Source organism: Pararge aegeria, chromosome 12, assembly GCF_905163445.1.
Source record: "Pararge aegeria chromosome 12, ilParAegt1.1, whole genome shotgun sequence".
Classification (NCBI taxonomy): domain Eukaryota; kingdom Metazoa; phylum Arthropoda; class Insecta; order Lepidoptera; family Nymphalidae; genus Pararge; species Pararge aegeria.
The window spans coordinates 4,126,262-4,150,346 of NC_053191.1; the positions used below are offsets into that span (position 1 = coordinate 4,126,262).

The 24,085-nt window shown below is 33.5% G+C and overlaps 1 protein-coding gene across 3 annotated transcripts; it reads left to right on the forward strand.

Annotated features, from left to right (window-relative positions):
* Positions 1 to 3,421: 3,421 nt before the first annotated feature.
* On the forward strand, positions 3,422 to 23,071 carry LOC120627815 (alpha-tocopherol transfer protein-like). Of its 3 annotated transcripts, none has more exons than XM_039895871.1 (8): positions 3,422 to 3,516; positions 9,521 to 9,672; positions 10,484 to 10,643; positions 12,761 to 12,819; positions 15,449 to 15,645; positions 16,687 to 16,797; positions 20,266 to 20,368; positions 21,626 to 23,071. In XM_039895871.1, the coding sequence occupies exons 2-8, from the start codon at positions 9,522 to 9,524 to the stop codon at positions 21,775 to 21,777; spliced, it is 933 nt and encodes a 310-aa protein (XP_039751805.1). In that variant the 5' UTR covers positions 3,422 to 3,516; position 9,521; the 3' UTR covers positions 21,778 to 23,071. The 3 variants fall into 3 exon arrangements, with proteins under 3 accessions (XP_039751805.1, XP_039751804.1, XP_039751806.1); XM_039895870.1 differs by lacking the exon at positions 3,422 to 3,516 and adding an exon at positions 8,122 to 8,345; XM_039895872.1 differs by lacking the exon at positions 3,422 to 3,516 and adding an exon at positions 8,731 to 8,770.
* Positions 23,072 to 24,085: the final 1,014 nt, after the last annotated feature.

Sequence of the window (24,085 nt, forward strand, 5' to 3'; positions counted from 1 at the left end):
TCGCGATATGCTATGCTGCTTGATACCAAACCTCCTTATCTTATGCCCCACATTGGAGCACAGGTCTTCTCTCTCAAGTGAGGGGTTTTAGATCAGGTACTCTTACGTGTGAAATTCTCAGTAAGGATGTTGGACTTCTCCATCCTTTTGCCTTGGAGAGCACAATAAGCCACCAGCCCTAGTTGTTAGTGGGCAGGTGGGTTAGAGATCGCAATAAATGGTTATGGTAGTAGCACAAAGGACTGCAGTGGTGCCCGTTCTCCGTTGAATTCCCTTAGTCCCCTCTTAGGACTCTCGCGGGAAGAAAATGGATTTTTTTTCCAGCACCACACGGCCTGGTTATGACCATCTGATCCCTTAAATAATGATTTAAAGCAACCACCAGCCCGCAGCACGGCTAGCATGGGCATGAGACACCTATCTAAATATAAATGTATCTTCTCCCACAGCTTTATCAACTCTCAGAGAACTGGCGCACAAGTGGAATTAATATCCAAATAATATACGAGTACGTGTTATCTTACTTCTCCTATTTCCTGTTCGAGCACTTTTGCAGGTGGACACGTTAATTATATCCCCTGGCAGGGTGAATACAATTTGTGTGTCTCTGCAAGCCCTGCTAATCAGCGCGGTGAACCAATGCTTCAATTCCCTCTCTACTATAAAAGCGGAGTTCTGTCTCCAGCGAAAGAAGTTAATGCGGTGGCGATAATACTTATTCTAATATCATTAACTTCCGCAAAGCCACGCCTATTAATATAAAATATACGTTGCATTCACTGATACTGAGTTACAATGATACTTTCACGATAGTCTTATCAGAATTATTGTCTCGTAGATATAAATGATTCATAAATTCCGAGTACGTTTATATTTGATATCTAAATCACCATTTCTAAAAATCTACTCGATCACATGTAATCAATGCGGGAAGACTAGTCTTTCAACAGTGCGTGATGCTAGAGACTACGCTTTCTTTGACTCTAAAACGTACCAATAATAACGTGATAACTAACCTGAAGTTTAAGCCGAAAGTCTACGAAAAACGACTAAGTGACATATTTATTTATCAATATCTCTATTGTATAGTATTTATGTTATTTGTAAATTATATTTATACCTACGTGCGTATTAATTAAAATATGTCACTTGTTTTAAAGGTCAATGAAAATATCGTGGCAAAAGCTGCATGTCTGAGGGTTCTGCATAATGTTTTCAAAGGCGTGTGGAGTCCGCCTATCCGGGCCAGCGAGGTTACGGTATTAACCCTCGTATGGACTTTTGCTCTATAGAGGGTACTGGACTACCGTTCTTCCACCACGCTGGATCCACCATCCCAGTGCGGATTTTTGGACTTCACACACCTTAGAACATTATGAAGAACTCTCAGGTATACAGGTTTCCTCAAGATGTTTTCCTTCACCGTTGAAGCAAGTGCTATTTGAATTGCCTTAAACGCACATAACTTGGAAAGTTAGGAGTGCGTGCCTAATTACTTACATTAAAATATTATCAAAGAAAGTAATACTTACTAGCAACCAATGTCACAACCTTTACAAGGTTTACGGGACATTATTAATTTTTTTTCGGTAATTATTACTCAGGATGATTTGGAAGAGCAGTGGAATCTTGGATTCAAATCATATTGCTAACAAATGTTTTTATATTTAATACACCGCTTCTGTTGTGTATTATTGAGCAAAAAATATTCAAGTAAGCTTAACCTTCACAAGCTTCAAAGAACATGGATATTGGATACATAAGTAAAATTTTATCGAAGGTACCTATATTTAGTATAGTTCGGAAGAGCGGTGAAATCTATGATTTCATGTAACTATCAAAGCTATCAAATACTTTTAGAACCGATAATGTTGTCTATTATTGAGCAAATTATGCCTCTTCTTCATCCAATGAGAAGAAGAATAACCTCTCCAACTAGCGAAGGTTGGCCATTCAACAGAGGCGAAATAGTTCAGCTGCTGCCATAAATGTTTCTGCTACTAATACTAAACTTCTTGTAATTCTAAGCTGTGACGTAAAGAATCATGTACATGAAAAACCCAAATCTTAGTGAAGAAAATGGGGCATACTTCTACGCAAACTTTACAGGATTCAAAGAATGAATGAATGAATGAATACTCTTTTATAGAACACTATATTAAAGATAAAGAAAGATTGCAAATAATAATTTTACACAATGCATACAATTTGGTAAAGAACATGGATACTGAAGACATATATTTTCGCAGTTATCTCCTCAGTATAGTTCGGCAGTGTTGGAATCTTTAAATTCATATTACTATAATTGCTAAGAAATGTTTTTATAACAGCTACTGTTGTCTGAAATTGAGCAAAAAATATTAAACTTTGCGTCTTTAAAAATTCGCTATTGAATACTGACGTACTTGTAATTCTAAGCTGTGAAGTAAAAAATCATAAACACGAAAGTCCAAATCTTAGTTACTTCTAAATACATTATTAATTAATTATTAATATCTTTAAACGAGCAATTCTTGTATATATATAATTGGAATCTCGGAATCGGCTCCAACGATTTTCATATAATTTAGTATACAGGTGGTTTCGAGGGCGATAAATCGATCTAGCTAGGATTCATTTATATTGGAATCTCGGAATCATTTATATTGGACATACGACTATTTTTTTAAGTCGGCTTATACGCGGACGAAGTCGCGCGGGTCCGCTAGTTATATTAAATCAGCAAAGAAAATTTTGCAAGCTACTACGCAAACTCTAAAAGGTTCAAAAAAAATCAAATTCGTTTGATATTCGAAAAGAAATTCAAATTCGTTGAACGTTCATATTTTATCATTGGTTTCTAATCAGTATGGTTCCGGAGAGCGGTGAAGTCATTGTATTGATATAACTATAATTGCTAAGAAATGTTTTTTTTATCAGCTACTGTTGTCTATTACTGAGCAAAAAAATGTTTAAAGTTAATTTAACATTTGAAACTATTGGATAGAAGCAGGCGTTACTTTGCGTAAATCCATTATATATCACGAAAATTAAGCCTCATTTGCTATACTCCGCGAAAAGCAGGAGAATCTCTATGGTGTAATTTATAATTTCTTCAATCTTTATACTCCACACCAAACTGATCTTCGGCAATGTACCCTCTACGCACGTTTCGCTCCGAAACCGGAGCATCCTCAGGAGATGTTGACTTTACAATGAATAATTGTTTTCATGATACATTTGACAACTTTAAAATTTGGCTATTGAGTACTAACGTGCCTACTTGTAATTCTAAGCTGTGACGTAAAAAATCATGAACAGGAAAATCCAAACCTTAGTTACGTGTAATTATTAAATCATCAGAGAAAATTGTACAGACTAGAGACCAATGTCGCAACCTTTACAAGGTTCAAAGAATGCTGAAGTTAAACTATCTGAGGTTCTCAGTAAGGTTCGAAGGCTTGGAGTGCGCGCGTCAGTTACAACGGGCTTAGAAGTCACGTGAATTCATTGAAGTTTAAATTTGGGAATAGCAAAGTGAGTTTAGCAATTTTTTATTTACTAATTATTGAATTTTTAATTACCACTACATTTTGTTCGTTGAAATAGTTGATGCAGGTTTGTTAAGCCCAATATAATTATGATAAAATAAAATTCCAAGTGTAGAATTTTATTTTGGTTATTTTCCGGGCGTTTTTTTACTATATTTTTTTATTTCATTTTAGTTTCAAAATGCAAGACGTGCGTTTTTATTAATCTTGTATTTTGCAAAGAAAGTACTAAAATACCAGATCATCCCAAACGTGAATACCGTTTTTGGGATACGATATGTACCTATCCATATGAATGTGAAGATCAGTCCTAAAAAGATGATAAATTTAATTTGACATTATACTTTAAGCAATCTGCTTTTGTTTTGTTTATTGTAAAGTTGCGTTATTTAAAGATATACTTCTGATTTTATGAATTTATGAAGAAAAACCTTTTTTAATACAAAACTTTAACCCGTTTCCAAGGAATGTGAAATATCTTTCTTCCTTCTAAAATTATAAAGGCGAAATTTTGTGAGGCTGAATAGATGTATTGATGTTTTTCACGCAATAACTATAACTTTGAAAATGTATTTTATATTAAAAAATACATGTATTTTATATTAAAAAATACATTTTCACACATTTGTTTTGAGCTCTTATATAAAATATTCGTATGTTGTAGCGGACTGTACTATAGAACTTTAAAGAAACAACAATTCCGACAATTCCGATATACTTACTACATACTTTCGTCGTTTGGCGTAACGTTCACGCATCGCACTCATCAGAATCTCTCAAAAAGGATATTTCTTGCCGTTTTTTCCCGAGATTCCAATAAAAATGAATCCTAGCTAGATCGATTTATCGCCCCCGAAACCCCCTGTATACTAAATTTCATTGGAGCTGATTCCGAGATTCCAATTATATACATATATACAAGAATTGCTCGTTTAAAGATATAAGATTAGTTATAGCGTCTAAAAGTTCAAGATCTGGCTTTATATTTGGTCGTACAACGAAATAATAATAAATATCATTATTATTCTTTTCACGTCGCTTCTAAAGTATAGGTACAAATTACGTACAAGATCATAGCTCATTGTGTTCGTATGTACCTACTTATTTATTGTTTTAACTTGACAATCCTGCGATAAAAAACTGGCCACGTGTAAGACCTCAGACCTGTCTGTCTCTCGGGAGGCTTCGGCTGTTGACTTACGGGCAGAGGGTAAAGAACGTAACCTTTACTTTTTCAATTCTGCTGGGTGTGTTTGCAGTATGTCAATGAGTAGTATTTCTTTTTTAGCTGTAAAGTAATATCCATATTTATTTACAAACACGCACATTTCCTTAATATACGAATAAAAGCAGGGTAAGGGAAATACATTCAGTCTTTTAATGATTGGTTACGCGTAGAAACCGAGTAGGGGTATGGGTTTGATATAAATCCATTACCCCTAAAAGGTCAGCCAGTCCGTTGCACCAGTTCTTCATCATCACCTCAACCTATTACCGGTTCACTACAGAGTACGGGTCTCCTCCCACAATGAGAAGGCGTTAAGGCTGTCCACCACGCTGGCCCAGTGCGGATTGGTGGACTCTACACCCCTTTGAAAACATTATGTCGGACTCTCACGCATGCAGGTTTCCTAACGATGTTTTCCTACACCGTTGAAGCAAGTGATATTTGAATTACTTAAAACGCACATAACTTAGAAAAAGTGCGTGCTAGGATTCGAACCTGGCCTCTCGACAGTGAGGTCGAGCTTTTACCCAATGCGCTTCCAGTTGCATCTCACTAACAAGTAGTGGATTAAAAAAAATGGAATTTTTTCTTTATTTCTTTAAGATTAGTGTAATAGTAGATCTGAACGTAAATAATAAATAAACAAACATACCGGCATACTTCAAATCTATATTATTAGCATAATTTGAATATGGACACTGTCATCAGTCTATCCAAGTTTAAAGTCATTGTAAATAATACACCTACGTGAATATAATGATCACAAAGTTCTAATTTCATTTCCTTTTCATATTTCTTGTTATATTCCTAAGCAGTAATGTTCTTAGATTCGTTAAGTATTGTTTGCGTTGAGGTCATTCATAATCAATTGTTTAAACTAAATCGTTAAGGTAAAAATTTCTATATTCTATTTTATAGCGACTTTTTTTTGTTTAATTTTTGCTATCATATTGGGTACGATTCCTTTCTTTTATTATAATACTTATACATAAATATATATAATACTAATACATATACATTTACAACTTTTCATAAAACTCACTCATATATTTATATATGAGTGGTCTATCGAACGATTTCGATCGACCATTTTTTCTCCAACTTAGTTAGTAAATCGGAACCCCACGAAAAGTTCTTTTCAGTTTTCAGGTTAATATATATATAGCCTTTGACACTCCACAATAACGTAGCTTTCTTTTGGTGAAACAATTTTGAAAATCGGTTCAGTAGATACAGGGATTGCCCCTAACAACGTCACAAAGTCACAAACGTTACCTCTTTATAATATTAGTATAGACTAGCTGTTGCCCACGACTTCGCCCGCGTTTGTTTCTGTTTTGAAAAATATTTTTATATTGTGTATTCTTGTAAAAAAAACGGATGTAGTTTTTGCAAAGAACTTTTACAATTTTGTTTAGTTTGAAAACTCGCGATGACTTCTACATTTAACGTCCGTTTGGAATAAATTAAAAAGTATTTCACTGCTATAAATGTTCTTGATGTTAAAGTATACGATACTTATATAGCCCACTATTATATCTACTGGCGTTCTAGTAAAAAGAGAAAGCTGCTTTTACGACTTAACAATGATAGTGAGATAGATTCCCTTGCGAGGTTTTTGTAGGTAATAAGTACTTTAATTATTTAATACATAATTTGTATGTACCATTAATAGTTTTCTCAGCGCAGGATAGCCCGGAAGCGGTGATAGCCCAGTGGGTAGGAGCTCGACTTCACTTTAGGGGGATTTTGAATCCCAGCACGCACCTCCAACTTTTATAAGTTATGTGCGTTTTAAGTAATTAAAATATAACTTGCTTCTACGGTGAAGGAAAAAATTGTGAGAAAACCTGCATGTTCTCAAAGGTGTGTGGAGTTATAAATACTTAAGGGTAGGCTATTTATAAATCTTACAAAGCAAATTCTTAAGTTTCTTTTTAACTCGCACTGGAGATTTTCTTCATTTTATATCGTCTGCATACCCTGTGCATACCCTCTATGCACGACACTTACTACGGCCTTAGCCCCTTCCCATTGTAAGAGGAGTCACGTGGCCTTTAGTGATTCGGTAATGGGTTGATATGATGATGATGTTAAGATTAAAACGATATAACTGCGCAGAACCCTTACAGCGCGCGTTATCCTCAAACATAAAATTAAAATGTAAAATTCCTTGAACTGTTTAGGTTAGATTAGCTGCACCAAATGTTGGAATGTCGTCCGCGGGTTGCAAAACCAATTGCGTTAGAATCGATTGGCAATGTACACCGCCTCGCCTTGCACCTACCTTCCTGCTTGAGAAACCTGCACAAATACATTTGTATGCGTTGTTTTTTACTTAATAAAGGAGCACTATATTGGGTTAGGAAATATTACTTTACAACGCTTCGCCGGTGTGAAATTTGGTTCAAGGCCTACGTGTAACCCATCCGGCCTCCTGTCCCTACTTTAAAAAAATTCAAAAAATATTTATTCATGTACGCCTAAGAGCAACAAGAGCTTCTATAGGAAGTCCAGAATTGGGACGTTGATAAACTGATGTCACAAGCCCACCAACCTGCATTGTAGCAGCATGGTGGGTCTATGCTCTAAAACCATCTCTGCTGTGCCTGTGCCCAGCAATGGGTCGTTAATTGATTTTGGATGATGATGAAGTTAAGTAGTCGACCTCCCCGGCGCAGCGGTGAGCGCTATGGTTTTAAGTTATAGTTCCCGGGTTCCATTCCTGGCAGGGTAGAATTGGGTACTTATTATTCCCGAATTTTCTGTGGTGTGGTCTGGTGGCGGGCTCTACGCGACATCGCACCGGAAAACTAAATCGCTTAGCATCACGTCTTTGTCGGTATGATGGTAACTAGCCACAGCCAAAGCCTGCCACCAGACCAGACCAGACAAAATTAAGAAATTATAAATTCCCAAATTGGCCCTGCCGACATATAGTAATACTCTTTATGCCTGGAACTCTAACGGTGTTCGCGAAAAAACTCTGACAAAGTCAGTTGTTGCCACTAGGAAAATAATATAATCTAAACTAGGCACTCACACATTTCTGATAAAATGAAGTACCCATTGATAAGTACACCAGAAGTATTGACCAAACCGTGAGCGAAAATTCAATAGGGCAGTTGATAATTTTAACTGACAGTGAAAAACATTACACATATTCGAATTTGATTGATGAAGCCAATAGTGTTTTAGTGTGAAGTTTTATTGCTATAGAAATAGATGATAAAAATTTTATACTTGATATCACAGTTATATATTAAAGAAAACACTTATATGTAAAGGACATAATTGTGTAGCGATTGTATCGTGGGGCTATCGGAAAAACAGTTGTACTAAAAACTGTCTAATACCTACGTAGGTACCAAATGCTCAGTTTTTTTAAATCGTCAAGTATTGCAACTTTGCTTTATGTAACTGTGATTGTGATAATATAAAACGTTAACAAGAAACGCCTTGCTTATCGTAGAATTATTTCGTACAATAGGCATAATAAAAAACCAATAAAATTATAGTTATTTGACTGTCACACAAAAGCGAAAGTTGTTGAACGAGTCCATTGGATGTAGTGCTATGAATTCATGGTACAGTATAGTTGTTTCCTTTTTTTACTTAAATTTAAAAACTGCGTTCTACCATGATAAGATCGAATTAAATAAAGCTACTTGTATTGTGGCTTATTTGATCTTTTCATGCCTTTCTTTTTCTTCTTTACATAACAATTCGGTGTACCCATAAAACACTTTTAATCAAACAATGTGTAGTTTAGTTTTACATAGTTTATTTTAGGTTATATTTATAAAACAAATATTTTAAAGAATAAATAAATTTGATACTTTAATTTAAAATGGTTGGCGCAATAAATGAAGGGTTCATAATACAGCTAAAAATGTTATGTGAAACAATTTTCTTGAATATAGTTTAACCAAGAAAAACACCTTCTTTTCGCAGTTTATGGGGCAATACTGGAATGGCAATCAAGGTAGAAACTAAATGAGACTTTAATCAGGTAATTCGTGCCTTGGTGCCCGTCGCGGTTAGATACAATTTCAAAAATTTGATGATATCGTGCAGTGAATAAAAAAAGCATAAAAAATTACAAAAAAAAAATCTTAGCATCTTAAAGAGAACCTCTGTCTTTCGTTAAATAAAATATAGAAAGATAGATAAATAAAATCAACTAGCAACCAACACAAGAATAGTGAAAGTATAGTTACGCACTGTTCAGAACTTCTTCAGGCAATTACGGATTTAGCGTTATATCTTCGACAACTATTATTAGCTAGCTGTACACCTGAGTTTATTTCATTCCTTGCACGGCTAGCATGGGCAAGAGACAATTATATCCCCGAGGAAAGGATACAAATGTATCTTCTCCCACAGCTTTATCAACTCTCAGAGCACTGGCTCAAAAGTGGCAATAATATCCAAACAATATATTTGTAATAATAAACGGGGATAAACTTCTCCTATTCCCTGTTCCCGTGCTTTAGCAGGACACCGTGTCCCAGACACGTTAATTATATTCCTTGTCAGGGGATATAATGTGGGGGATATAATTTTCTGCCCGTGCTAGCCCTGCTGGTAAGCATAGTGATGGTAGACTAGGAATACAGAAGACATCAAGCGGATCACAGGAGGTCACTAGACCCACACTAGATTGGTTAAGAATATGATGACGATGATGAATTTAGATATTAAAATAAAAGATCTGAATCTTTAAACCTCTTGAAACTTACGTAAGATTCTTTTCTTATAGAATGGCATCAGCGGCGACTTTAGTTCAGCCTTCAGGAGAGATGTGGAAGAAAATTCGAGTGGAATTGAATGAAGACGTCAACACTCGTGACAGGGACCTAGCTGCAATCAAGGACTGGCTTCGAAAGCAGCCACATCTACCAGATCAATGGGGTAAAGCTAATAACCCTAAATTGTTTATGTAGCTTTTTTTAAAAGTCAACTGCTTCTTTGGTTAGCTAGTTAGCCAAAGTTGATAAGAAATACACAGGAATGGGAATTTATATTTGACATCCCCCATGATCTGGAGAGTATGTACGCGTGTCAGTGTCGGTTAACATCTTTAACATGTGATGGTCCCGACCCGGTCTGCTTTGGTTAAGCTTTGGCAAGACCATATTGCAAAACATAAATTCCTTAAAATAGTTGGGAATTGGCGCAAGAATGTTCCAATATAAGGTTAAAGGACTGTTGCAGCTGTATAAAGCATCCGGCTAACAATTGCTATACAGTTTTCAGAATCGTTTTATTGGTTGGTATTACAAATTTTCTATTTCAGCAGCAAGAAGACCATATTTTCATCACTTAAAGTATCTAACTTCTTTAAATTTATCACACCAGCGGTCAGCCCTATATCACAATATAAAAAAGAAAATAAAAAGTGTGAAAGCAGTTTCTTTTGGTTTTAAAATATCAATTCCACTCAAAATATTCCATTAATAAGTTGAAAGATAGAAGAGTTAATTATTGTTTTCTCTCTTTTAAGTATGCTTATTTGTAGGTATGTAGTTTAAAAAGTGTTCCCGAACTTGACTTGCTTTTGTTACAATCTATAAAATACCGTATTTTATAGATCTGATTTTATGTTCAATATCATTTTTGATATATGTATGGATTCGACCGATGATTTCTTCATTTAGAAACATATATGAAAATATTACCGGACTCATTTTCGAAATATTTTCATTAAAACACGTGTTTACAGATGATGGTCGCATTATGACTTTCCTCCGAGGCTGCAGTTTCTCTTTGGAAAAATGCAAAAGGAAACTTGATATGTACTTCACAATGAGAGCAGCGTGTCCCGAGTTCTTCACAAACCGAGATGTGAATAGGCCAGAGCTTGCTGAATTAGTCACGAAAGTGTAAGTAATTCATACTTGTAATACGCTTTCCCACCACTGAATTATAAAAGATGAGCAGGGTTCTTACAGTAGGCAAACTATATGTGCTGTTAATTACTCTTTGTAACCATGCCAATACCATCGATGCAGAGTTTTTTAAAAATAAGCGTAGGTTTAATAGGATTTATTAAGTTGAACCACGCTGAACCGCTTGAGCTGGCCGTAACTTAAACTTCATAAGTCCAATGCTTTAAAACAAAATAAGTAAAAAAATATCCATTTACTAATCACGGAAATGTAAAATTGAATTAACAAATTGGCTTTTTAAACTAACTTATGATGAGACTGAAAACTATTCAATAATATATACAGTCACAACCTCGCCCTCGCCCACATTCACACATGTAATCTTTTAACTACAATCAGTTATATTTCAATCTTATTGATTTCGGTGTATTTATGTAAATGTTATAAAAATATATATATTTAGACTGTATCAATGCATTAAATTGAATTGAATTTAATGTAACTCAAAAGACGCTTTTGTTTTACTAGATTTATTTAAGGGTATGGTTCACACTCCAGAGACGGCGATAATAACTGAAACTCAGTCTTGCACTATAACAGTATTATAAAATTTGGGTTTCTTGATACACATTACCTTATGTTCGCCTATTGTTATATTGGTTTTAATTTACTGTGTAACTAGTAAATGAAATAAACTTATTATTATTATTATCATATTTGAATATTTATGTCATATTTGCTCTCCCGTCTATATCTTCGAGAAATCGTTTCATCATATTTTTTTTCTGTACTGGTTTATAATAAACTAAAAAAAGTTTTTTTGCGCTCCCGTCTTTTATCTTCGAAAATGTCCTAATTATAGCTGAAACAAGTTTTTTTTTCTGTACTTAGGTTTATAATTAGCAAAAAATCGCTTTTTTTGTTATGCCATCCTCGACGCAAATGAGCAATATTAAATTATTCAACTATTATGCACTCAAGTTAATTACGATCTTAACTAATTTCAACACTGTAGATTTCATAACTGACATTATTATATTTAAAAGCTATTGACAAATGCCAAATAGTAGATCTGTTTGGCATTTGACAATGGCCAAATAGATCTAATACAATATTTTGCAAGTTGACTTTTATAGCCTTTACTTTTTGTTACCATTTACTAGTAGATCTTCGATGCCTTATTAGTTTGATTTCATTTATTTTCATAATAGTAAGATTTGGTAATATTGCAATGTATCGTTTGGTTAGGATATTGGCTTCACTTTTGGTGGGCCGAGTTCCGCCGATGATGATGATGAATATATCATGTATTTTTTTAATCAGTTAACTTTTTTAAGAGTTAAGTAGTGTAAAAATTTAGTAGTTGTATAAAACTGATGATATATTTTTTTCTTTTAATTTCACAACAATGTTTTTTATTTCAAATCATGACTGTGATCCTACCTGTTGATAAGTGATTATGCAGCTTAAGATTTTAACCTGAAAGAATTGTATGATGTCCTTCATAAATTTGTTATACCTATACTAAAAATTACAAAAAGCATATAGCTTCGGTAGTCGGAGCTTTCAAAGAATTGTCGTGTATTAAACTGAAATAGCTGTTTAGAAGGTAGGGTAGGTAGGTAGGTTTTTTTTTTTTACCTTTTGTCGAAATAAAAAAAAAATAGTTTAGTAAACTAGTATTCTTAAAATGTTAATGTAGGCATGTTTGTTACGCTTTCACGCAAAACCTACTCAACCGATTATCATGAAACTTTGTACACATATTCTACATATTCTTGGAGGTGAAACTTTGTATTCTTAGAGGTATTAGAAGTAACATAGGAATTTTTTAATTTAAAAAAAAACTAATATTATTTACAAAAAAAAGTTTGTGAAAAAATATCAATATGTTGCTACTTCAGTGCCATCTAGCGTTCAAGACTGAAGTTCATAATTTATTATAAACAATCCCGGAGGCCGCGACTTCGGGCCACTAGTATATATATAAATATATATTTTTTACTTGGTTATATATATATAAATACATATTTTTGCTTTATATAAATATATATTTTTGTACAGCTAGTACTTTTTTTACTTGTTTTCATTTAGGTATGTTTTTTTTCCAGTCAAGGTGCTCCTTTGCCCGGTTTAACCCCAAATGGACGTCGTGTTACTATATGTCGAGGTAATTAACAGTTTATAATAATACTTAAAACCAACAGCTTATATTCTGTTTGTTTATTTTATTTTTTGATCCCAGTAATCTCTGGAACTACCTGTCAGATCTAGAAAATGTTTTTTTTGCATTTTATAACCCAATTCTAGACAGAGGTTATAAGTTATTTATTTTCGTGCGAAGGGGCTCTCCCTTATGGGTCGTAGAATATAATAAGTATTTATTTCTATGAGATAAGTAACGTAACTGCAGTTGTACGCAGACAAATACGAGGGGTATCGTAAGTCAGGTAAAGAAGTAATTATTGTATGTACAATATTATTATTTAAAAAAGAGCAAGTCAGAAAAAGGGTGATTGACTATACATTATTTTGGTTAAAAAAAGAGTTCACAGTATAAAGAATACTGACCATTAGTTAAAACGACTTATAACAAGTGTTTGGTAAAAACAAGTCATTAACCAAAATTGTTTTTATTTATTACCAATTTATACGGTTTTTACTTATTTTTTGCGTCTATATACCGGACAAAATATCGACCTGTCCTGACGCAGTAATGAGTGGTTTGGTCTTAAAAGTATGAGGTCTCGGGTTTGATACCAGAAGTAATTTGGTTATTCAAAAATCTTTTCTCTAGTCTGGTGGGAAGCTTTGGCTGTGGCTATTTACCGCTTAACCGACATTAAGTGACTTAGTTTTCCAGTAAAATTTCGCGTAGGAGTACGACTTTAATAAGCTGCCATACTCCTTACAGGTTAGCCCTTTTCTATCTTTGATTCATCATAATTTGTAAGCATTATGTATATTAATAGTAAAAGAAGTACCTATAAGCTTATAATATGCTATACAAAAGTTTGGTTGTATGTTTTACAAAAGGTCTACTAGTACCTTTTAAAAAACATTATTTTCCCTAACTTGACTCTGGACATGATAATTACGCATTTTTCATTTTTCATTATTTAATTTGTTTCAGCCTTTGTACTTTTGCGCAATATATCTATCTCTCTCTTCTTATACTTGTATATATATAACGTGTTCCAAAGCAATAAAGGTAGAATACCAAAACTTCTATATTTTTCCTGAGCTATAATCTATACATGATAATCGTCAAGTGCAAAAGAAAACGTTATATGCCCTGTTCAAAAAGCGCTGTCTAACCATACACCTAAACTTTTTGATAAAGTTAAAAAATAGTCATTCTTATTAATTACATATGCGAGACCCACCTACAACGTCATGTTTTTTTTTCAAAATTAATAATTAACGATTTAATGAAAATATATTTATAACCTAAAATAATCTATGTACCCGAATGAAACTAAATGAAATATATAATATCTTAGAAACCGCCGCAACGAGGCATAGTGCCTAAGATACTGCAGCTTTGCCCCTTTGAATAACAAATCTAATTATTTGGCTAAGGTGCTCTAGGATCCCCGGTAAACTCGTTAACCCTTCTTGGAAATCCTAAATTAATTTAATTTACATTCTAAAATAATCGGCCGATTGGCGCAGTTTGCAGCGATCCTGCTTTCTGAGTCCAAGGCCGTGGGTTCGATTCCCACAACTGGAAAATGTTCGTGTGATGAGCATGAATGTTTTTCAGTGTCTGGGTGTTTATATGTATATTCTAATTATTTATGTATGCTATTTATAAAAATATTCAACAGTCATCTTAGTACCCATAACACAAGCTACGCTTACTTTGGCGCTAGATGGCGATGTGTGTATTGTCGAACTAAAAAAAAAACTAGGTTTAATAATGAACCAGTCACATTGCGATGAATATTTTAATTAAAATTGATTAGTGGCTTTCAGACAAAATCTACTTAATTTAACTAATAATCACATGGGCTTTTTTATTAACGAGACAATTACAGATTATTTATCTAATCATCATTATGTTTAAGTGGCAATCTTCATACTACGAGGAAATACCGACAATAGCTGTAAATTTATTATCAAGCATCAGTGTAAATACTATAGGTAGGATATATAAAATATTAATAATACCTTAACATAAACACGGGATTTATTAAATCGCTTCCCATTTAGGTGGAAAATATGAAACACAGAGAACTTATTTGCAGCAAACCGAAACAGTAAGCCACGTGCTTGACCGCAGGGTGCAGCGGGCACCCTGCTTTCTGAGTCTAAGGCTGTGGGTTCGATTCCCACAAGTCGAATGTTTTCAATGTCTGGGTGTTTATCTGTATATCAAAAGTATTAATGTATATTATTCATAAAAAATATTCATCAGTCATCTTAGTACCCATAACACAAGCTACGCTTACTTTGGGGCTACATGGCGATGTGTTTGTCGTAGTGCAATGTCATACTATACTTATTTATTATTTATTTATTTATTTTCATACCGACTCGACTCGGATTAAAGCATTAAATAATAAGTGAATTATATCGTAACAATAAGATTTTTTTATTAACTTTGAAATTAATAGTAGGAAGGTTAAGGAGTTTGAAATTAACTATAACGCTAAACTGTTAAGTGATAAATAATGACATAATGTGTCATTACGTAGTGAAGCTGTCCAAAGACTCCATAAAGCCTTTAACCTTGATGGATTCCTTCTAGCCACATATTCATTTCAAAGTAAAACCTTTTGAAACCTAAATTCCAGGTCTCGATAAGAACATTGATGCAGACCAACTAAACAACATCTTCAAGTTGGCGCTCATGATGGGCGACGTTAGACTGAAGGAAGAACTGGAAGGTGTTGGTGGCGATATATACATTCTGGATGCTTCGGTAGTGTCACCCAGTCATCTAGCAAAGCTATCGCCCTCTGCAATTAAGAAGTTCTTAATTTGTGTGCAGGTTTGTATTAGTTCATTCTATTTGCAAAATAGAGTTATAATGAAAACTCTAGAAGACCATAAATCGGTACGGCTAGCATTCGATTTGTCCGCTCGGAATCGTGGAGTCGTTTTCAAGTATCGAAACACTCGAACATCGAAGCGAAATGGACCTTATATGTAACTCGTTAAAGCCGAATGTTCTGAAGACCTTTTTGTTTATTTTAGAATAGTGATTTTTTGAAGAAGTTTTGTCGAATTCAAGCGAAACAAAGTAAACAAATTCCATTTTACGTCTTCACAGAGTATCGATAATCGATCCGACTTTCGCCTAGGAACTCAGGAACTGTAAGGAAAATTATAATGATGACAATGGACAATTCGAAAATTTAAAATAATGCTGATAAAAACATTAAAAAAAATTAAGCAAAAAATGTGACTAACGATCTGATCATTAGAAACAAAAACTTGTAATGCTTACTGCATTAAAGGATTTTTTTACATCAAACATGAATTACCTATTTTATATATCACAATAAGGAACTGAATGACATCATCTGCAATATGTCGATAAGTTCAATGCTTTTATCATTGTTTTTTTAATCATAAATTTTAGGTAAACGGCTATATTCGTTATGTGCTTCTTCTTAGACATGATCACGTTTGGTAGGTTTAGTTATTCTATCACCATCTTACATCAATAGAAAAAACTTAAGGCACGCATCAAAACTCCCTTCTAGTCTAAGGATAAGGATAGTTTTGACTTTGTACAAAGGATTTACACGCGGGATTTAAAAGAAGTATTTTTGGCTGACGATGCATGGCTTGAAGTTTTGCATCGACAATAGTTTGGCTTCTGTGGACAGCCAAAGGATGCATCGCATAGTATTCCGGGAAAAAAGGGATCCAGTGGAATTTATTAAAACCCAAAAATTGTTATTTTAATAGCTAATTTAATTTATTCCGTTGTTAACTAGTGATTAGTAACTAGTATAAAGTTAGGATAAGCATCATGGTAAAAGTAATAGCAATGTTTATTAACTTAGTTATTTTTGTCTTTCAGGAGGCGTATCCAATTAAACTGAAAGAAGTTCACGTGGTGAACACATCACCTGTTATAGAGAGCTTAATAAACTTCATCAAACCTTTTCTCAAGGATAAGATTAAGAACAGAGTAAGTAAATCATGTATTTAGTCCATACCTTTTAGATGCTAGGTTTATACTAGATTACTTGATACTAGATTTAAGGTTTTATTTATTAGAGTGTTTTTATAGGTACACTAAAATACAGCTAGTTTTAGTAAATAATAATTGAAACTAATATATTGTAAAGAGTTTACGAATTACCACAGCAGATAAAGCCAACATTTCTAATTACACTGATTCTGATGCTAAGAAGATCTTCTTTGTAAGGGTCAGGAATATTATCATCATGCTTATGGTCAGGGAGGCTGATAGACTTTGGGATTACAAGCTTACCCCTTAGAACCGACGGATGGCGGTTATCCCACCAATATTCCCCAGGAGGTTTGACGTCCGACACCCCGTCAGTCGATAAAATGTTGTGGCGTTCTGTTGCTGTGTATAACGTAATAAGGGCAAGAAGAAGATTTTAATGGAAAAATTTGCGTTATAAATTAGAGGTTTTAATAAAAATAAAATTGATTAGTTACTATGAGTCAAGTGAGTTCAATTATCGATGAGTATAACAAAAACGATGAGTATAAAAATAAGTTATAGGTAGCTATTAAGAATATGTATAGGCAATCTAGATTATTATCGTAATTGTAGAACCTACCAAACCACATTTAACGTCTTTTTGGCCCGGTGACGCAATGTGAAAACAAAAACATTCGATACCAGGCAAACATAGCCGCCACGGAGGATTTAAATCGCTTAGACTGCATCATACAAACTGGGAACGTAAAATAACATGTGCATTAATATGTGTGATGCGCAGTCAAATGATATTGGATACACTACTTTGTTATTACAACTAAACGACGATTGAAATGAATTTTATGTGCTATTGCAATTTATTTATTTATTTTTTATTTATTTATTTGGTTTCTATGACCCATCACTACGCACTACACTATAACATAAATAGAATAATTAAAAACTAAACTAAATAAAAAAATAAAAAACTTAATGCAATGTATTGAAAGATAAAAATTTTTGAATCACTGAAATTGAGGATGTCCGCATTTATGGGTTTTTTTATCAGGTTTTTTATCACACAAAGATACTACGAATCTAATCTTATAGGTTGTAGAAGTCAGATTGTATTTCTTTGTTTTTGAAAAGGTTAAGGCCATAGGGAATGAATGTTTATACTAGGAAAAATTTTACTTTGTGGTTTAATATAATTTATTAACAAAAAAAAACATCAAAGCAATTCCGATGGAAGGGTAGGAACGAGATTTAATTAGTTTTTAGTCTACCGAATTCGTATTTCGAAGAGATAATTACACGATCTTCCGATCGGCAACTAGCAGTGTAGGTACATAATCATATTTTCAAATAGACAAAACCTAGAAAAATTCCGCGGACCGGCTTCAATCATAAGCGACACTGTTGCAATCAGTCTAGCTTTACAATGACCAACCCACCTGCCCAACGAGGTCAATAGTGTAAAGCTTTAAATGAGAAAATTTATGTTTTTTTTTTAACGAGAGAGTTGTATTAGAAACTTCTTTTTCACTTACTTTGTTTGTTACATTCCAACGTCATAATATAAAGCACTTCATTAATGTTGAGAAAAAGTAGCATTTGCCTAACTGTAGCTTTCTAGAGGCAAGTTACTGTATAAAAAACCTAACCTAACCTAATGAGAACTTCAACATGGATGAATTATTATTTATAATTAGCTATCTGTGGTCATTCAGCGAGGCAGGTTAATTAATTATACTTGTTTGAACTTCAAAATACTGTCAAACCTAATCTAGCCTTTTTGCCCGGTTACGCAATGTGAAAACCAAAACATTCGGTACCAGGCAACCATGACCGCAAAAGAGGCTTCGGAAATTGCTTAATGCATCATTCTATACACACTAGCAAAACGATGTTGTGTGCATTGTGTGATGCGCAGTAATCTGAACTTAGATTTTTTTTAATACGACCTCAATGCTTTGATATAAGGACTAAATTTGAACGGATGAAAATGATTATTCGTTTGCAGTTTCGTCAATACCATATCACAGTACAATGGTCGAGCCTTCATCACGCAAATAATAACTTGTAAAAAAATGCATACTCAGTATGCATTTTTTTAAGAAAATTTACCTGGCTCTACAATTTGTTTTGTAAATGAATTTAAGATATTTTGGGAACTAGAAGAATCACTTATAACACTGAAAGTAAGTTACATAATAAGCATAACATTGTCAGCGTTGTTTCAAAAATTAAAGTCCAGTAATAAATTTCGTGGACACATTTTAAAAAAACGGTATTAAACTCGGAATAAATAAAACATAAAGCAGAATATAATATAAGGGGGAAAAGAGTTTGTAAAGGCATGTGTTCTTATCGACAAATGAATATGCAAAAATTCAAGTTATATTATTTAAATTGAGCCTCAAATTAAAATTGAGTATAATTAAAAAAAAAGTTATATTATGCTACTATACTGAATTAATCATAGCGGGCAGTCGACCTGGAACTTGTTTACAAAATTTCACTATCAAAACAGAATACCAGGGTATCAAAAATTAAAGAGTCGTATTGACATCCTTTCTGAGCAAAATCACGTGTCACTATCAAAACAATAAGTACTAGGATAACATGGAGAAAAGGGGCTTTGAATAAACAGGCTCGATTCCCTAAAGCCCCTTTCTCGCCCGCCTCATTCCATCACTTGCCTACTACCTCTACCTTTGCTTGTGATTCGCCGTGTATGAAATAATAACAACCTACAATCGTAGTGAATATAAACATTGTTATCAGGATATCATAAGAGTTAGATACCTGTTAAATATTCACTATTGCGCAATATGACATACGAATGTTCAGTTGGTTGTTGTAGCTAGAAAGACATTATAGATGCATTTTGTTATTATTACCTGCACTAAATTCTAAAATATGATAATTAATTTTTATATTGCTTGAATATTGTACACACAACATGTTGTACATAGGTGTGTAATTATATTTTATAGTGTCACATATCCTGCTAAAATCATTCAGTCATTAATCACTTTAACAATTAACAATATTAAGAGTGTCATTTATATTACTTACAAGTAAAAATCTATCTGTCTATATATATAAAAGAGAAAGTGTGTGGGTATGTTCCGTATGGGCTCCGAAACGGCTGGACCGATTTCAATGAAACTTTCAGGGAATCTCCGGATTGACCTGGTGAGTAATCCTGTAAAGTTTGGGGACAATCGGAGTACTCCTATTTTTGAACTGTCAAATTGTCAAATACAGCTTTTATTTACGATATTAAAGCAATCAATTTATGAGACTTGAATTAAAAATTTAATGATGTTAGTTTATTGTTTAAATAAAATAAAGCAAAATCGAGCCTGGCGATGCGGGCTGGGTACGCTAGTAATAAAAAAAAGCAAAGTAAGATATAAAAAAAAATCGCAATGCAAAGATGACTATAAATTTAAAGACCAAATTTTCTTTTTGTAGATCTTCATTCACTCTGACATCAACACTTTAAAGAACCACGTACCGGAAGAGATGCTGCCAGAAGATTTCGGCGGTAACGGTTGCTCATTGGATGAAGTGAACAGTAAGTGGTTTCGTTTAAGAATTCTTAATTTAAATCTTGATATCGGCACATTTTATATTGAAAATGTTGCAATGCTTCTAAATAAACTAAAATCTTGCCGGCGTGAAAGCAAAGATTGCCGGCTGCAATTTCAAGCTCAAGAGATAGGCTGATAAAAGGAAAAGAGGTAGCGACGAATCATCTGGTGACAGAAAGGCTAATCAGTCTAAGATGGTAGCGGCCAACCTGTTAGGGAGTATGGTAGTCAAACACCTAACAGGTTTCCACGCGAGATCGCACTGAAACACATAAATTGCTAAGCGGCACGTCTTTGTCGGATGGCAACTAGCCAAGGCCAAGCCTCTGACCAAACCAGACCAGAGAAAATTCTGAAATTACAAATTCCCAAATTGCCCCTGCCGGAAATCAAGCCCGGGACTTCCTACTTAAATTCACAGCGCTCACCGCTGCGCCAGAAAGGTCGTCAAAAAACTTAATATAGCAAAAAGAAAACATTATAGTTTTTGTTTGTTTGCATATAATGGATGAACTTAAAAAGTTTTAAACCGACTTCAAAAATTATTTTAGCTATAGACATGTTTAGATAGAAACATTAGCTATAATTAATGCATTTATAAGATTTCAGTATAAAATAATTATATAAAATGAGTAAAAACACTACCGAGCCGATTTATTCGCGTGTTCTGACTCAATGGTCCGTCATACGTAAATAATCTGTCTAAAAAAGTTTGTTTAGGCATTTACCTATGCAACATTTTGCTGAAACTAATAAGGTAACTTGAAAAACAAGAATATCACAAAATCTTCTAAACCCTATTTATTTATTTATTTTTATTTTACAACCTTAAAGGCTTTCTAAACCTAAATTTATTTATTTAATCCTATCGGAAAATCTATCCAAATAAAAAAATAAATCAACTTAGTGATCTTATAGCGTTAGAGAATTATAATCCCCTCAGGTGAATAAATACCGTCTGACTTATGAAAAGTGATATACAGATTAAAATTAAATTTACACACACTTAAACTATTTTGTTAATACTCTTTATCACAAAGAAACGTTTGTCTTTTTAAAGTTCCTATACAGACACCTTGTCTGTATAGGAACGATATATTTTAAAATGCCGACAAAGTATTAACCTTATTCTATGAAACTACTCATAGTTCTTCAATAATTAGTTATTATTGATTTAGTTATTACGTAAAAGTTGCATAAATAGCTAATGTGTGGCAGTACATTTTATGTTTTCATCGCAGGTGCATGGATGAAGAAGTTAGAAGACTACACGCAGTGGTTCAAAGATCAAGAGGCGATTAAAGCAAACGAAGCTTTAAGACCTGGAAACCCTACTAATTATGACGAACTGTTCGGAATTGATGGCTCTTTTAGACAGTTATCCATAGATTAATGTTTATCCATATTACTATTTACACACGAAAATATATTTTACATGACATGCGTCTAAGATAAAATTAAGAAAAAACACATCTTTGTGATACGTAAGTAAGTACGTAAAAGACGCTGCCTAGCCGTTTTAGGGAAACCAATGTACCTTACTGAAATCAATTCCTGAATAATTTGAGGAAAATAGAAATAGACATAATCACATACAAACTCTTACCCTACAACTCTGAATTACATTTATGTTCTGTAATGTAGCTCAAAAGCTATTTACCATATAGGTACTACAAAAATATAACAAGCACTTATTCAAACGTTATAAATATACCCCTTCACTAATAAACCTTGTTAATCGGTTGTATACTTACGCAATGTTTTGTCTTCTTCTTTGGTAACATGTAACAGGTACGCTGTTAAAAAAAATATATTGTGTTATATAAAATTATAAATATAACCTAAAATAAACTATTTAAAAACTAAATAAAATCTAAAACGTCCTCGAAACCACCGCAGCGAGAAAAAATAATAATAATAATAACAATTTTTTTGTCTTCTTCTTTTGAATATCAAATTTCTGATTACTGAGAAATCACTTTTCAACGAATCCTATCGTTTATTTCTAAGTTTATTTAATTAAGAGAAATTTATAATCTACACAGTTACTTTCTTTGTTACCGCAAGGCAAAATTACATTTATTGACATATCGGCGGATTATTAATAGCTGAGGAAATAATTATATGGGTATTTTCTTATAGGAAATCTGTTAAATTTATTCCTCTGAAATGTTATAAATCCAAAGTCAAAGCCCAACCAACACTATTTACGAAATTGTACTCGCAATCAAAACAAGAGCTACTAGGGTATCAGAAATTTAAAGGTCTTAGTGGGAAAATGAAGGCTTCTCAAAACATAACAAGGCTTTTATCATAACAACCGGTACCAGGCGAACATAGACTATGAAGAGTTCTAAATAAACACACTCCCCAATGCTCTAAAATGTACCTTTTACCCTTCACCCTTTTCTCCCACCCCTTTATTACTACTACATAGCAGTTGAATGAAAATGAAGGGTTCACAAACGGTATACGTCGCATTCGCAAATCTTTGGGGTTGGGGTTTTATTTTCTTTTGATAAATGATTTATTATAATAAAGTGGCATAACCTCTTGTTTTAAGTGAATTTAATAAGGACCTGATAATTAGATAGATTTGTATATAATAGACATAATTTGTATCACAATAATTGTATATTCTTAAAATCTCTTACAATTTCAGTCATTTAATAGTAAAAGGACCATATTGTAAATGGATTTATTTCAATTAAAATTTTCCTAATAAACAAAATATCAAAAAAAAATTTTTTATTTATTTGCTACATAAAACGATTTTGCATTAGGTACTATTTAACGTAACTCGATATAATTAGAATTTGAATTGAATAAACTGCGAAACTCATCATGTAATTGTTATGAAACCAATATCTAAAATAAACCTACTAAACGATTTCTACTACTATTATTAATTTTGCTCGGGTCAATTTATGCATTTTAAGTGCTATATATATCTACTAGCTTTTACCCGCGTCTTCGCTCGCGTGGTATTTGAAAAACTGTGTCAGGAGGAATAGAACACCGATCATGTATACAGACATTGAACTATTTGAGGACGCTTTTGTCTCCTTTATGCTGCGTCCTTTCAAATATTTCTATGCAAAAAACCAAGGTGGTATCTTTATTGGGTCGTGAATGAAACGATTTTTCATGTTTTTTTTAATGTTCCTGTAAGCCACCGCTATGGGGTTAGATGTTTTTTCCAGGACCAAAAGAAGCTCATGTTACTCTCCGTCCTCACAACTACTCAACTGTTTGTTTGATGGTCCTTGTCACGCAGCAACGGAGCAACAGATTGCTACTTTTTTCCCTGAAAAATGCAAACAAGCTAATTTTCCCACGTAAGCGTAAGCTTATTTTCCCATAGGAACTTTGTGTTTTTTCGGGATAAAAAGTAGCCCACGCCATTCTACGGCTTATAAACCATCTCTATGCCAAAAATCACGTCAATCCGTTGCTCTTTGGCCGCTTGATTGACTGACAAAACGTAAGCGTAAGCGTATCTTCCCACACGAGCTGTGCATTTTTCCGGGACAAATAGTAGCCTATGTCACTGTCCGGCCCAAAAAATTCACATCAATCCGTTGCTTTGTTTCTGCGTTATTGATTGAAAAACAAACACACCTTCGCATTTATAACATGGATTAATAACAATAAATCTGAAATATATGAGAATTTATTAAGATTCTTTTATTTTTCTCAAA

What these genes read in the sequence shown, in the direction of transcription:
- LOC120627815 (XM_039895871.1), top strand. Translation starts at nt 9,522, where the DNA reads ATGGCATCAGCGGCGACTTTAGTTCAGCCTTCAGGAGAGATGTGGAAG. An exon ending in AGGATAAGATTAAGAACAGA is followed by an intron (nt 16,798 to 20,265) that starts GTAAGTAAATCA and finishes TTCTTTTTGTAG; the next exon opens with ATCTTCATTCACTCTGACAT. An exon ending in CTCATTGGATGAAGTGAACA is followed by an intron (nt 20,369 to 21,625) that starts GTAAGTGGTTTC and finishes TTTTCATCGCAG; the next exon opens with GTGCATGGATGAAGAAGTTA.